At 41.0% G+C, this 14,706-nt stretch overlaps 1 protein-coding gene across 1 annotated transcript in view; it reads left to right on the forward strand.

Moving 5' to 3' along the window:
* Positions 1 to 14,706, forward strand: part of TRIO (trio Rho guanine nucleotide exchange factor) — a 255,876-nt gene that overhangs the window by 83,845 nt on the left and 157,325 nt on the right. Inside the window, exons 4-6 of the mRNA XM_010571449.1 lie at positions 99 to 291; positions 942 to 1,454; positions 4,519 to 4,641. Coding sequence (XP_010569751.1) covers positions 99 to 291; positions 942 to 1,454; positions 4,519 to 4,641 — 829 coding nt within the window. The remainder of the gene's footprint in view (positions 1 to 98; positions 292 to 941; positions 1,455 to 4,518; positions 4,642 to 14,706) is intronic.

Below are 14,706 nucleotides of genomic sequence, written 5' to 3' on the forward strand. Positions count from 1 at the left end.
GCTGAGGAGACCACGTTCATCAGGCAGCATGATGCAGTAGAGTGCTGTGTTTGAAGTTGTAACGCTTGCTTGATAACCTTTTCTTCTTTCTTCTGCAGTGAGGAAGTATGTAAACGAGGATTCACTGTCATTGTAGATATGCGTGGGTCAAAATGGGACTCCATAAAGCCTCTGCTGAAGATTTTACAGGAATCCTTTCCATGTTGTATTCACGTTGCACTGATAATCAAGCCAGACAATTTCTGGCAGAAACAGAGGACTAACTTTGGCAGCTCTAAGTTCGAGTTTGAGGTAATTTCCCCTATGGTATACAAATTTATTTCATGGTTTTAAGTGTTCTCACTACTGATCAGCATCTTGAAAACTCTCAGATGAATTATGTTCTAGACAAGAGGATGGGTACATTAGGCCAGTGGTGCTAGAGGGAATGTGATTTTCTTCGTGTCCTTAGGCTAGGTAGTTGTGCATGTTATCATTCTTTTTCTGAAAGTTAGAAAGGTGGAATTAGGGTTTTACTGCTAATGGTAAAATGTTAGGTTTCATCTGTTTGTTGTCTTGGTCTGCATTGTGGTAACTGTGATATTGCCAGCATCCAGAAGAAAGCAGCTAGCTGAACCTTGCTGTTATCCTCCTGCTGCTTTACAATACACGAAGTCAAAACTTAATCAAAATGGTAGTTGAAAGAGTGGTTGCTGTTTTCTCCTGAAGTGTAGTGAGGTAAGAAAGAAATAAAATATTTCTCTCATTTGGGAAAATAACTGCAAGACAGGAGGCTGATCAGAATTGATATTTGAAAAGAAGTGTATGAGAAAAGTTAAGTCACGTGAGACTTCATGAGCAAAATGATGAACTCTTACAAAGAGAAAAACAAAAACTTGAAAGAACATTTCAAATTCAGTTCAGTAACAGCATTTTTTTAATTTTCATTTTTATTTTTTTAGACAAATATGGTGTCTCTGGAAGGCCTTACCAAAGTAGTTGATCCCTCTCAGCTAACGCCAGAATTTGATGGCTGTTTGGAGTACAACCATGAGGAGTGGATAGAAATCAGAGTTGCCTTTGAGGACTACATTAGCAATGCAACCCATATGCTGTCCAGACTGGAGGAACTGCAAGATATATTGTCAAAAAAGGAAATGCCTCAGGACCTGGAAGGTGCTCGCAATATGATAGAGGAGCATTCACAATTAAAAAAGAAAGTCATTAAGGCCCCTATCGAGGACCTTGATGTGGAAGGACAAAAGCTGCTCCAGCGGATACAGAGCAGTGATAGCTTTCCCAAAAAGAACTCTGGGTCAGGGAATGCAGACTTACAGAACCTTTTACCCAAAGTATCCACCATGCTGGACAGGCTGCACTCAACACGGCAGCATCTGCATCAGATGTGGCATGTGCGGAAATTGAAATTGGACCAATGTTTTCAGCTCAGGCTGTTTGAGCAGGATGCTGAAAAGGTAAGGGATTGGGGGAGGGGAGTATAAATGGGCACTGCTTGACGGACTTGAAAGAAGTACCAAGAAAAACTGCAAATAGTAATTTTAGTCTTTAGAGTTAATCACTAGCCTTTTACTGAGAAATGAAGGATATTTTGATTGAGAGTGACTCTTAAATCTTCTGGAGTACAGGGGATGGGGTAGTAATTCGAAGCTGTAAAGTACATAGGTAGCTCTTACCAAAGAAAATGTTAAGCGGTAGTGACTATAAAGCTTTTATTTTGATAAGTTTTTGTTCCAGACAGATGCTTTTGCATGCATCAAGTGAAGATGAATGCTGTATACTTTATAAATACAGATGACTAAGGACTACATCAGTCTCCTTTTGAACAACCCTTGGGATTTGAGTGACAGGCAGTCGACAAACTCTGAAGAGGCTGACATGGGGAGCTGCTTCATTGATGCAGGATTTAAAGTCCCAGGCTAAAAACTGATGTATCTCTTTTGACAGTGCATATGTCATTAACAGGGGACTGAGTGATCTCAGAATGTTTCAGGCTAACCAGTCCGTTCAAATGTGAAAGCCCTTCATTGTTATGGAATTTGAAGAGGAAATATGGCAGGCAGTGCACTTTTAGTTGAGCTGAAATCAGATCTACTTTCATATAGAATCATTTTGCAATCACTTATTATTAACTTGTTACTGTGGAACAAATAGCTTTAAGGAAGGATGGGGAGCTTTTCTCCAGGAGAAGTAACTAGACTATGCAGTCAAGTGGTAAGTATGGTCTTTGTCAAATTTCTTAAAATATTTTATCTAAGAATGGCTGAACTGGATGAGCCAAAGGTCTGTGTTAAACCAGTATCCTGCCCTCCAGCAGTGGTCATAAGCAGATGCATAGGGAAGAGTACAAGTAGAGCAAACATATATAATATTTCTTCTTCCTCCTCCTTCTTCTGTTTTCTTCGCCTGTACTTTCCCTTACCCTCATCATTTCAGGTCAGGGACTTTTTTTACTCTTAATGTTTTCTTCTGTGTTTAAAAAAGAAATCATTTTTTAGAAGTACCATTTAAAGTAAGTGTTTACTGAATGGGTATAGCTGAAAATAGTAGGGGCATGTAAAGAGTTGAAAAAATCCAGTCAAGTGAATTTAGAGTTAGAAAATTATTTGGAAAACAACAAGCTGTTGGTCTAGTATTGCCCTTTCAGGCCCAAAATGCTTTTTAGTAACCTTTCAGCCCCTTAATTACAGCATTAATTATTCTTTATTACAGCATGAACAAAATATATTTTTATGGTGCTCATGTGGTCTTGAAAGAGATGTTCTTCATTTACTCATCAAAAAGTTGCCTACCTAACTTGGGCTTTAAGAAACTCCTTGTGAAATAATTGAGCCTGTGGGATTGATCTCTGTCCTGCCATGTGGTTGCATAAGCTTCTGCCTGTGTTTTCTAGGTTCCTGATTCCAAGAATAAGTCTATAGTAAATTATGCATCTCTCTTTCAAAATAGAGGGAGATGTTAGTCACCTCAAAATGGGTTTGACAGCAGCTAGCATACCTGGGACTTCATTCTCTCATCAACCAGTAGAAAAAGATTAAAAAGAAGGTTTGTGTAGTATCCCAACTCACATTTGTATTAAGGCCCTTGCCTTATTCTACTTACACATCTTATTTCACTGCTTGTGTCAGATTAGATTTCATAGCTCAGGGCTCCTTTACCAGTGTATGTGGTTTATTTAGGTGTGGGAAACAGCTGGATCTTCATTGGAAAAATAAAGGGTATTGGATGGGGACAAATAAACGTGTTCATTTTGGAGGACTTGCACAGCTCTTTGCACAAGAAACTTGGGCTGGTTCAGAAGAAGAGAAGGCAAAAAAAGGGTGAAGTGGGAGGGATTCTGATTGGAATTGCCCTGTAGGTATCTGAAGGCAGCAAATCAGACTACCTAAAGAAAGGTGGTCATGAGCAGGACCAGTGTCTATTTTGAATAATGTTCTAACACATCTTCACTGTGGTCTAGGTAAGAAACTGAAAATTTCAGGAGTATGTGATTAGCTGTCTCAGTTGTCTAAGCTCTTAAAGCTTTTTTTTTTGGTTTACAGTCCTTATATTGTGGTCTACTTATTATTTGATTTTTCATGTACCTGGGTGGAATAATTGATTTGATAATATTGCTCTGTTAGCCAGCATATTTTAAAAGATCTTTAAATGAGTACTTACTGCTCATTGCTACCATTTTTTTCTGAACAAACTTTTTCAGCTTATCTAGAGAGTAGGTGGGTCTTTTGAGCTGAGATATAGCAAAGATTTCAAGACCATTGCAGGCATGGTGGTGGTGTTAAACTTAGCCTTTTGCTGTGTTGCTTGATCTTTGGAAACTTTGTCATCCATTGCCACTACTAACATATCTATGTACCTCCATTGATGGTCATTGTCAGATAAGGTCTTTCCTAAAATTTGTTTGAATATTAAAATAACTTTTTTTTTTTTTAAATATTTAAAGACTATCCTTAAACTTGTCTGGAAGAAGGTAATGTGTAACTCTGTGCTTAAGTATAAGTTTTTTAAATTTGTTTAGCAATAGAAAAGTTGTTTTCAAATCTGCTATAAAGTTATGAACTCAAAATATTAAACTTGCTGCTAAAGTACTTGATCAGCAAGAATGAATTTATATTTAATTTCCTTGAGTTGCCATTTTCATTCTAAATTACTAAGCTGCTGACATCATGAAATGCTGACACTAGAGAACGTATAAGCTTGGTAACTCAGGGCTGTGCTCCAAGCCTGTTTGTTTACTATGACTTCTTTGTAGTAATGAAGTTTATGACTTTACTGTAGCTTGTTGAGATAAACACCTATAGTAAAGATTTAACAGCCTCAGCTGTTTGGTCCCAAAAGTCAGATTTCAGCAATGATTTGTTTAAAGTATAGGGTAACTTACAACAGAAAGAGCATCAGTGTTAAATTTTATGGCCTTAGACTCCGTCTTCGGTGTTCACAGATTTCTCACATTACTTGTCTATGATTTCTGCCATAACAAATTAGTGATTTTTTTTTTTCTTCCTTAATATTTTCTTGTAGATGTTTGACTGGATCACACACAACAAAGGTCTGTTTCTGAACAGCTACACAGAGATTGGAACCAGTCACCCCCATGCGATGGAGCTTCAGACACAGCACAATCACTTTGCCATGAACTGTATGGTAAGAACAGGCCCCACTTCACTGCACTGACTCATAGTCTGTTTGCTCTATGTTAAGGTAGAATTTGTCAATCATACACATAAATCATTCCTTCTGTTACAAGTAGTGCAAATTCATATTTGAGCACTGAAATTATAAAACACAAAGGAGGAAAATAAAGGGTAGCCAAGTACAGGACTACTGTGATCAAGCAACAAAATTATTTTGACAAAAGGCAGTATTCAGCACAACTTCAGCACTTTTCAAATATAAGTGTCCAAACTTCTTGAACCTGGGATGTGTATTTGAGTACTGCTTTGAGTTTTGTAGGAAATTTCAGAGTATCGTGTGCAATATGGAATTTAACACTCCGTACGGAAAGAAACAGCTCTCTGGATCTCCTGAATAGATTGCAACTCAGACAAAAAGTTCTGAGAAGTAGTGATCAACAGCTGAGCCTGGTGTAATAATTTTCCACATTTTTAAGAAGACACACTTCTCATTTCTGGCACAGTAGAATGGAGCTGAAATAAACTTTATTTTTTCGGTCAAATACCATCTTAGGATGAGCTATCAGTAGGCTGCAATTAAAAATTTGGATTTTGACTGGCAGTGAGTGAAAGCTGCTTATTTTCAGTTTTGTGAATTCCTGTTTGAACATGGGGATGAAACTCCCAAGTACATTTTAGGTCCTTTTCACTAGGAGGATTGGGGATGTTTAAATAACTTTGGGAGTCTGGGCCTACATCCAGTCCCTGGCTGTCAGCTCAGTGAAGGAAGAACACTACTAGTCTTGTTATAAATTAGCATCCTTGGCAGCCCAAGGATGGGAGTTGAATTAAAGTATGGTCGAAACAATCAACTCTTGCAAGAGGGTGTTTTTGTAGGACAGGACTACTAATTGTGCAAAGAGAGAGCAGCCAAGTAAATTTACCTCGGTTATGCGTCTTGCTGAAATAACAGAAGGACTAGTAAGGCAGCTGTTTTGTATGGTATAGCTAGAGTTAAGGTAACAGCAGACACAAGTAGAGAAGGTGCATTTTCTTCTTTTGCAGCTCCGCTATGTTTGCAAAAGTTGAAAAAAATAAAAACCAATATGAACTTTTTAAAAAGAGTAGAGCAAATGCTGGGGAACATTGTAACTAAGTTATGTAACATCATATATGCATGTAACTTTGACCATTAGGTTTGGAAGTTATAGGTTCACTCCATGGACACGGGGAATTGCTCCTTTATGGAGTACCTCGTTGTTGTTGCTCATTGCTCTGTGTATGAAGTAGAGCAGGAAGAAAGTCACAGAAGGACAGTAGGTGTCATTGACATGAGATGACTTTTGGAACTTAGTTATTTTGGATGGCCTTTCAGGCAGTTCTTGGGCTTGTACTGTAAAGGTTAATTTCTTCTGTCAGCCTGTCCTGGTATTAGTCACTGTTGTCCTCGTTTCTTCAAATTGGATGACTTCCTTCCCCCCGCCCCACTTCCATATTATTCAGATGCTATCAACAGTAGGAAGCACTTGAGCGATGCAGCATAATCCCTCCTGCTCAGTTTTTGCTGTTAGTCTTTTGCTGTTAATCTCTGTTTTGCCTGCAGTAGTCAAATGTATTAATTAGAGGACTTTTTCTTAGCCTGTACAATGATTAAGGAGCAGCTTAAATTTGGGGCAAATCAAACAGTCCAAATATTCAAAAGGGGAAAAACAAGCTGCAGTTTTTTGATGTGTTTCTGTAGCATAGCTGCCCCCCGCCCCCGAAAGCGTTTCTTGGCACAGAATAGGAAAATACAAATTCAAAACAATCAGTCCCTGGTTTTGATTTAAGCAGTGTTCAGATTTTCTGGGTTTTATCGGGTTAAATGGCAAAAGCCTTACATGTAGATTAGGGGGAAGGATTAAACTGAATGTGACACAAAAAAATGACATGAACTGATTGAATTTTGGCAGGCCTTATTTTTCATTAGCTTTTAACTGGAAAAATGTTGGGCAATCTTAACTTCTGCAAGCATGTTCAGTTTCTCCCTGACCACTCTTCACATACACTCTGTGCTTAACAAGCTACTATTCGTTCACCGTTCCTGTCAGTGTAACTCTTCAGTGATCAAGAGTTGATTTAAGATCTCTTACATGAATGCTGTAACACTAGAGATGGAATTTAATTTTTAGCCCATCTACAACCATGCAAATTTAATCAATCGGATGGGGTAGAGGAAAGAAGAGTGGCAACTATGTGTAAGGTTTATTATATGCAGGAGGTTTCGAAGGATTTTTCCTTGTGGCCCTAATTGGACCCTAATAGATCTTGCTTTCCAGGCAGTTTCCTTAGTCTCACTTTAGGTGGAGAAGGGCTGTTCAAAGGATAAATGCTGCCCAAGCAGCTAAATGCAACCCCTTGCACTTGCTCACAGCTTAACCCTGATAATTGATGTTGCAGCTGCTTTTCCCAATGCATTGTGGTTGCCACAGGGCACATGCTCCCTTCACAGCAGGTGCTACCCTGTCTCAATAGCCGACTCTCCCATCTCCCCTTCCTTCCCAAGTAGCAGCTTGACTTTCCGAGAGGTGCAGGAGGGCAACTTCTGCAGCTGCTTATGCCAAACTCGGGTGAGAAGGAGCGACGGCCTTTGGGTGAGATGCCAAAATTTTAATCTGGTTTTACAGCCTGAAATGAGCCACCTGGATGTAAACCATTGTGAAAGCTACTTAGTTCCTGTTATGAACAGGAGTTGGTTACATCAAAGGACAAAGAAGATTTGCTGAATACTTCTTTTTTTCCTTGTAATGGCTTTCTGCCATTTTTAGAATCTGATTTTCAGTATTACAGCACAAAGTAGCTGGAAGTTTAAATCAAATGTTGTAAAACAAAAAGGTGAAGAATATGTTGGGAGAGGAGCTTTAACTGTACTTTCAACAGTTTCATTAGCAAGCGATATGTCTAGGAATCTTATGTATTCAGTACGTGATTAGGCTCATGTGGTGACACTTCAAGGTAACAGGAATAAGTTCATGAAAGTCTTAAGCTTAACACAGACTGGTTCTCATTGCAATGAAACTGTCCCAGAGAAAAGCTCGATAGGTGCAGTAATGCGCATTGAGGATGGACATACGTTTGGTTACCTTTGCTTAACACGCAGGTTGATGTGGCTAAAAAGGCTGCTGTCTGAAAGATAGTTCACGTGTGAAGCTGTAGGTATGTGACCTGCTATTGCTGAATTCAAGAGGCTGGGCACTGGTAAATGTCAAGGCTGTGTTTTTATAGGACAAGTAGATCACATGTTCCTGAACTGTGGGGAAAAATAAACTCACAATAATTCTCCTCTCTAAAGATGAGGATGGATTTTCAGTACAATTTAAAAGGCCTGTTTTCAGCACCAGTAAATTGCTGTTGTCAAGTCCTGAGATTTATTTGAGTTAAGCAATACTCAGTTTCAACTTGAAGTTCCTCTTTGGGTGACTAAACCAATGCTTCACTTCTCAAAACAAGTTTTTAGTACCTTTTAAGGGAGAAACTTGCCAGTAAAGCATCATAGGAGTTGCAAGTACAAAAATTATCTGTCAAGTTTTTGAACTGCAAAAACAAAGTGCCCGTGATTATACGATTAGTCAGTCTTGCATTCAAGAGTGGGGGTGACTGATTTTGTGTCTGTCCACTCTTTCTCCTGCCACTTTCCATGCGCCTGCTGGGACACAGGGGAAGCAAAAGCAGTCATGTGACATATGGGTGAGGAAGATGATGTTACTTATTTGAATATTTTCTTCTACTCTTTTGCTAGACCAAATGGCCTTGCTTTCATTACAGCTTAACTGTTCCCCTCACTGCACTGGTGAGGGTCAAAATGTTTGGAAAGGGATGTAGGCAAAGTTAAACTTTCTTCAGAGAAAGCTGACACTGCCTACTATTAAAGGGCGTGCTATGACTACTTCTTGTCTCAAGGCTGATAGGACCGTCAGTAGAAGCTTTGTTTATTAACCATATTCCAAAAAGTCCCATGTCAATTGTAAGCATATTGCGAAGTTGATTAATGTTCTCAGAACAGGCTGTTTGCATATACTACACAAATTTATCAAGGTAGTAATCAAGTAATGAATGTCATCCCCCAAAAAAGTGCCAGATAAGCACTGGTGAGAGTTTTGGGAGGTTAAAATAAAAGTCTGAACACAATGCTTGAACATCACTGGGTTTACAGAGTTAAAAGTTACGAAGATAAATTACTTGACTTGGCTTGCTCAAATCCAGCCACAGGGACTGGTGCAAATGAAAACATTAAGAAGGTCAGGTGAGGTAAAATAAGCTTAGCTGACAGCTAGTGTAACTTTTTCCTCTTCCTTTGTACTAGTGACATATTTCACTCTTGAGATTCTTTTTATTTTAAGTATGTATTTTTGTAACCATACAGAGTTGTCAGTTGAGACAGACTTAAGCACCTTGTGAATTCTAGACTGCCCTGGGTCCTCTGAGTCTTCAGCATACGAGAACAAGACCACAGGTTGTGAATTGTGCATTCTTTATCAGATTGCTTTGAAATGCAGATTTTTCACAGAAGACCGTGCAGAATGGTGAACAGTAGTAAGCTAACTCTTCTGTCTTGGGGGGGACATGTCTGTTGTGTGGATGCTGGTGGGGTTGTTTGTTGTTGGTGGTTTTGAGTTGGGTTTGGTTTTTTTCTAAGCTAATAGATTGCTTAGATAGGGCTTTCAGTAAAAATAAATAAATAAATGGTAAATTCCATCAACTGTCCAACCAATCTAACATCCCTAATAGACAAGGTAAAGACTCGAAATAGGCATGGGGCAGTAGAGTAGGTAAAATGTATTCAGTAAAGTTTTAGGTAGTTCTGAATAACTGTAGTTTAAGCAAACCATGGATTTGTGATGTTCTTGAAGTTCAGGGAATGCACAGCTGTGGATCCTGGTCAGACTGGGAGGATGTTTTTTGAGTGCACATCCGTAAGGAGATCTTTCTGGTGCCAGAGCAGTTAATGCTTAGATGCAATGTCTGGATGTCACCAACCTTAGAAGAGACTGAAAAGGCAAAATGAGTTCAGGCTATTTCCAGCTTCTGAGGAGCACTCCAAAGTCAACAAGATGAAACAGAACAGGCTAGATGTGCAACTCCGAAGAAGGAAGAAGCAAATAAACAGATTTTAAAAAGCAATCAGCTGGTGAGTTGTTAATAGAGCAACAAGTATGTTCATGTCAATGGATCATGAACTAAAGGAATAGACTGTGGTGTTGCTGCAAAGAAGCAGATCTTATTCCACTCTTGATACTTATTGGGGTTGCTGAACTTAAGATTTGTAAAGAAATTGCTCTGATTCAGTTGGTCCTACTAGAGAACTAGGTCCAATTTAGAACCCCATGCTTAATGTTGTAATGGAGAACATCCAGATGAAAATGACGTGCCTGTAAGGACAGGTTGAAGGCATAGGCATTTACTATGAGAAAGTGAAGATAAGTTAAAAGTAAGAGAGGAAAGAAGGTGATGTTGGTGTTGGCCTATATAGTCTTGCAGTAACATTCCCTAGGTCCACCGTGAAAAATATAGGAGAGAAAGATCATAAATTTGAAGAAGGTTGGAGTGGAATTCTCTTTCAGTCATTCCAGTGCTGATAGCAATGCTTAAGTAGTTACCTGAGAATATTTTGAGGATCCTTGTAGTTGAAGAACAGGTTAAACATTTTCCTTAATTGTAGTCTGGATGTTGCTGAATTTATTTTTTTTCAAGGGAAAAGGTCAGGTGATACCTTTAGTTGTTCTGCAGCCCTCATCTTTGAAGTTTGGATTCCCAAACTGAGAGTTTTACTGTTGCTGCAAGAGTGAGAATAGAAGAGATGTTAGAAAATATTTAAATCATTAAAGCAGGTGTTATTTCATACACTAATGCTACACCTTGTCTTGCTGGCCATTTGTGTGTGTGAAGTGGCAGATGATTTGGGAATTCCATTGCTAAAATATTTCCATCACAAACAAATAGTTCAAACTCAGTAGTTTACATAGAGGTGCCAGTTTATGATGCTTATGGACCATGTCACTGAGGTGGTTGTTTTTAACACTGATTGCTTAATAGTCTCTGTGTCAGAAAACTACTATTTGAAATCTTAGAGCTAAACAAACATTTTCTAAATGGATCTGGGAAAATCAGGAAATAAAATGGAACCTTCGGGGCATCTGCCAGCTTTATTTTGTATTGAGTGTGATAGAAGTTCAGTTAAGCTGGCAGGCTGTCACCTATATTTTCCCCTGTGTACTTGCCTTTCAGGCACACACCAAAGAATGACACAGTGCACTACAGCTTGTGTTAAGCTACTAATCTGTGTTGCCTTGCTGAGCAATACTGTTTTTTATAGGTATGCACCCTTTAGGGATTAATTCTGCAATGAGGAGCTTCCCAGATACTGTAAGGTGTCTTTTCAGCTTCTGGCTAAAGGGCATTGTGAGAGAAAATAAGCATACTAAGTACATTCATGTACTTACTATATGTACTGTAATGCATTGACTTGAATTGTTCCCCTTTTAGTTTTGTTACAATAATCATGTGTAGCACAATGAAAGAAATGCAGTATCACTTTAGCCTTTTTAGTTGAAACACATTTAGAAGCTGCAGATGTTTCATGCAGATTCACGTGATGTTAATGAGATGGCTGAATAAGTCTTTAACAGTTATTACCTGATAGCTGTTGCTTCTTTAACTAAAACCAGGATGTAAATCCATGCAGCAAATAAGATGTCAGTCCCTGGGGAATGAGCATCGGCTTATTTGGAACAGTGCTTCTCAAGCCGTGCTCAAAATATGCATTTGTTATTAAACAACAACAGTGGACCTACCTGTCCTTTTAGAAAATTGAACAAAATTTGTTAACCTTCAAGGATCAGTTAAAGACAGTCCAACTGTAGCAAGTTGCTATTTGAGATTCTTTTCCTGCTTAACTAAACTGTCTCTTTGGGGTCACTGCATTGTAAAATATTGAAACTTAAAGCTTTAGTAGACATATTGGGTGGTGAGGGATATGGTAATGGAGGAAAAAAAAGGTTGAGATTATAAGATTTTTTTTTTTTTTTTTGTTTGTTTGAGGAAAGGAATGTGGTATACATAGCTTGGAAAGTGTTCAACTGTCAGCATCTTAATTCATATTCATACTGCTACAGGGGGTATTCTTCCACACTTGTGAAGCCAGATTGCCATGGGAAAATGAATGCATTTTAACCACAGCTCAGTTTTGTTTAACTTCACATTTATGGTGCCCTGTCCTTCATATCTAATTGGCGTTCCAGAATTTCCAAAATTCCTTTATTATGACACACAAACAGTTCAAATAGCACTCTAATACAGCCTTTATTCTTTTCTCTTTTGACACTTGTTTTTTTCATACCACTGTAAAAAACATGTAATGGCTTTCTGGATTCATTTAGCAGTCTCTTATTTATGCTACATACACTTTAATAGGCCTAAATGCTCTCCAGTCTTTTAAAATTTGTTGGAAATAGCAGTTTTGTTCTCTTCCAGTTCTTTGGCTGTGCTTAAGAGGAGAGCACAGATGTGTAGGATAACCTAAAAAATGAAAAGGTAGTATTGTGCAGGAAGGAAAAAACAGCCGACATGACACTGCTGTGCTCAATTTATGAGGTGGTGAGGTGTCGGCTGTGTCAGGTATGCTCCTGCTTGCATAGGTGCATACAATTACAATTATTAGAGACCTGTGCCCATTACCACTCAGATGAGTCAGCGTAGTGAAGCCTGGAGGAACTGCAACAGTTGCTCCAGCCAGTCAGTGTCAGGCTCTGGGCAGTGGCTCGAGGCCAACAGGTAATGGTTCCACCTCAGATGCTCAGCGTCTGTGCGGCGTTGGGTGTCCATGTGCCAGCGTTCTCCCCTGACCTCTCTTACTGGCAGGGGTGTAGTCAGATTTTGGCACAGGCTGCCCATCACATCTCTCAACAGTAATACAACCATACAGTTTTCCAGCAATTTCAGGTTTTGTTCTTCTGTCACTTGTAGATCTGTGGCCTTTTCTTGAGGTTTGTTGCAGTCAGTTCTGTCCCCCTGGCTCGGTGGACAAAATTCCTCAACCGCTGATCGGGGAAGGTGGCAACGCTGCTGCTGACGGGTAGCTAACTGCTGCACGGCATTTTCTGTGTGTTGGCATTGCAGAAAGCACTGTGTGGACAAGAGGGAAAAATATTTTGCTGCAGAATGTTGAGATGGTAATGGTGTTTGTTGTTCTCTTCCCAACTGTTCTGTGTGGTAGTGTTTGGCAGCCTGGCCCCACATGTAAATTTTTAGGATATAGGCAAGAACGAGTGCAGCTAACAGAAGTAGCCAACGGACGGAGCAGTTTGTGCTGCAGTTCATGGAGAAAGGGCCAGAACTCTGCTCAGAACAGCATCCATGTCCTCGGTAATGGTGGTGATGCACCGCAGGGCACAGTCCCCAGCTACTGCTGGACCGACTATCCCTGTAACATCAGAGGCCTCGACCCAGAGGGAGCTCCAGAAGGACACAGCTCTGTAGGTCCAGGGCTGCAGGGAATGCCTGTGGCTTCTTGCCAAGGCTGGGGCAGCAGAGATGGGTTTCCTTGCCCACAGGAGGTGTGCAGTTATTAAGGATCTGTGTCGCCAAGTAAAGGAGCTGCAGGAGGAGGTCAGCAGTCTGAACAGCATCAGAGATAAGGAGAAAGAGATTGACCAGATCTTTTCCAACACTGCAGCTTCAAGAGCCTGAACTACCAACTGTACTGAAGGGAGGAGGGTCAGGCACTCTGTGCCTGTCTGGGAAGTGGAGACTCCCATGATGATGAAGGTTCCAAGGTAAAGGCTTCTGGCACTGGAGGAAAGTTTCTGCTCCACCTGAGGATTTGCAGCTACAGAACAGGTTCACTGATGATGAACCTCACAGCTGATGAGGAGCTGGGAGCTGTCAAATAATGCATCTATGCCATCTCAGCCACATGGGAGCACCAAAAGAAGGAGGCGAGTGATAGTAATGAGAGACTCCCTTCTGCAGAGAACAGAGACCCCCATCTGCCTCCCTGACTCATTCTCTATGGAAGTTTGCTGCTTGTTGGGGGCTCTCATTTGGGAAGTTGTGGGAAGAGTTCCAAAGCTTGTCCAGCCCTCAGATTATTGTCCCCTGCCGCTCTTCCATGTGAGCACCAGCAATACTGCCGGGGGTGACCTCGAAAGTCTCAAGTGTGACCACATGGATCCAGAGGCAATGGTCAAGGGCATTGGAGCCCAGGTGGTTTTCTTCTCAATCCTGCTGGTGGGAGGGTAGATGGATCCTGCAGGTCAACAAGTTTGCTGACGACAGCAAGGTGTGGCGTGGTCAACACGCTGGAGGGAAGGGATGCCACCCAGAGGGACCTTGACAGGCTTGAGAAGTGGGCCTGCGCAAACCTCGTGAAGTTCAACAAGGCCAAGTGCAAGGTTGTGCACATGGGTCGGGGCAATCCCAAGCACAAATACAGGCTGGGCGATGAGTGGATTGAGATCAGCCCTGCAGAGAAGGACTTGATTGTTTTGGTTGACAAGAAGCTCAACAGGACCCAGCAATGTGCGCTCGCAGCCCAGAAAGCCAACTGCATCCCGTGCTGCATCAAAAGAAGCGTGACCAGCAGGTTGAGGGAGGGGATTCTGCCCCTCTGCTCCGCTCTTGTGAGACCCACCTGCAGTACTGCGTCCAGCTCTGGGGCCCCCACCATAAGAAGGACATGGACCTGTTGGAGCGAGTCCAGAGGAGGCCCACCAAGATGATCAGAGGGCTGGAACACCTCTCCTATGAAGACAGGCTGAGAGTTGGGGTTGTTCAGCCTGGAGAAGAGAAGGCTCCGGGGAGACCTTGTAGCAGCCTTCCAGTACCTAAAGGCAGCCTACAGGGAAGCTGGGGAGGGACTCTTTAACAGGGAGTGTAGTGATAGGATGAGGGGTAATGGCTTTAAACTGAAAGAGGGTAGATTTAGAGTAGATGTAAGGAAGAAGTTCCTCACTGCGAGGGCGGTGAGGCACTGGCACAGGTTGCCCAGAGAGGCTGTGGCTGCCCCATCCCTGGCAGTGTTCAAGGCCAGGTTGGATGGGGCTCTGAGCACCCTGGTCTG

Source organism: Haliaeetus leucocephalus, unplaced genomic scaffold (assembly GCF_000737465.1).
Source record: "Haliaeetus leucocephalus isolate CR32 unplaced genomic scaffold, Haliaeetus_leucocephalus-4.0 Scaffold328, whole genome shotgun sequence".
Classification (NCBI taxonomy): domain Eukaryota; kingdom Metazoa; phylum Chordata; class Aves; order Accipitriformes; family Accipitridae; genus Haliaeetus; species Haliaeetus leucocephalus.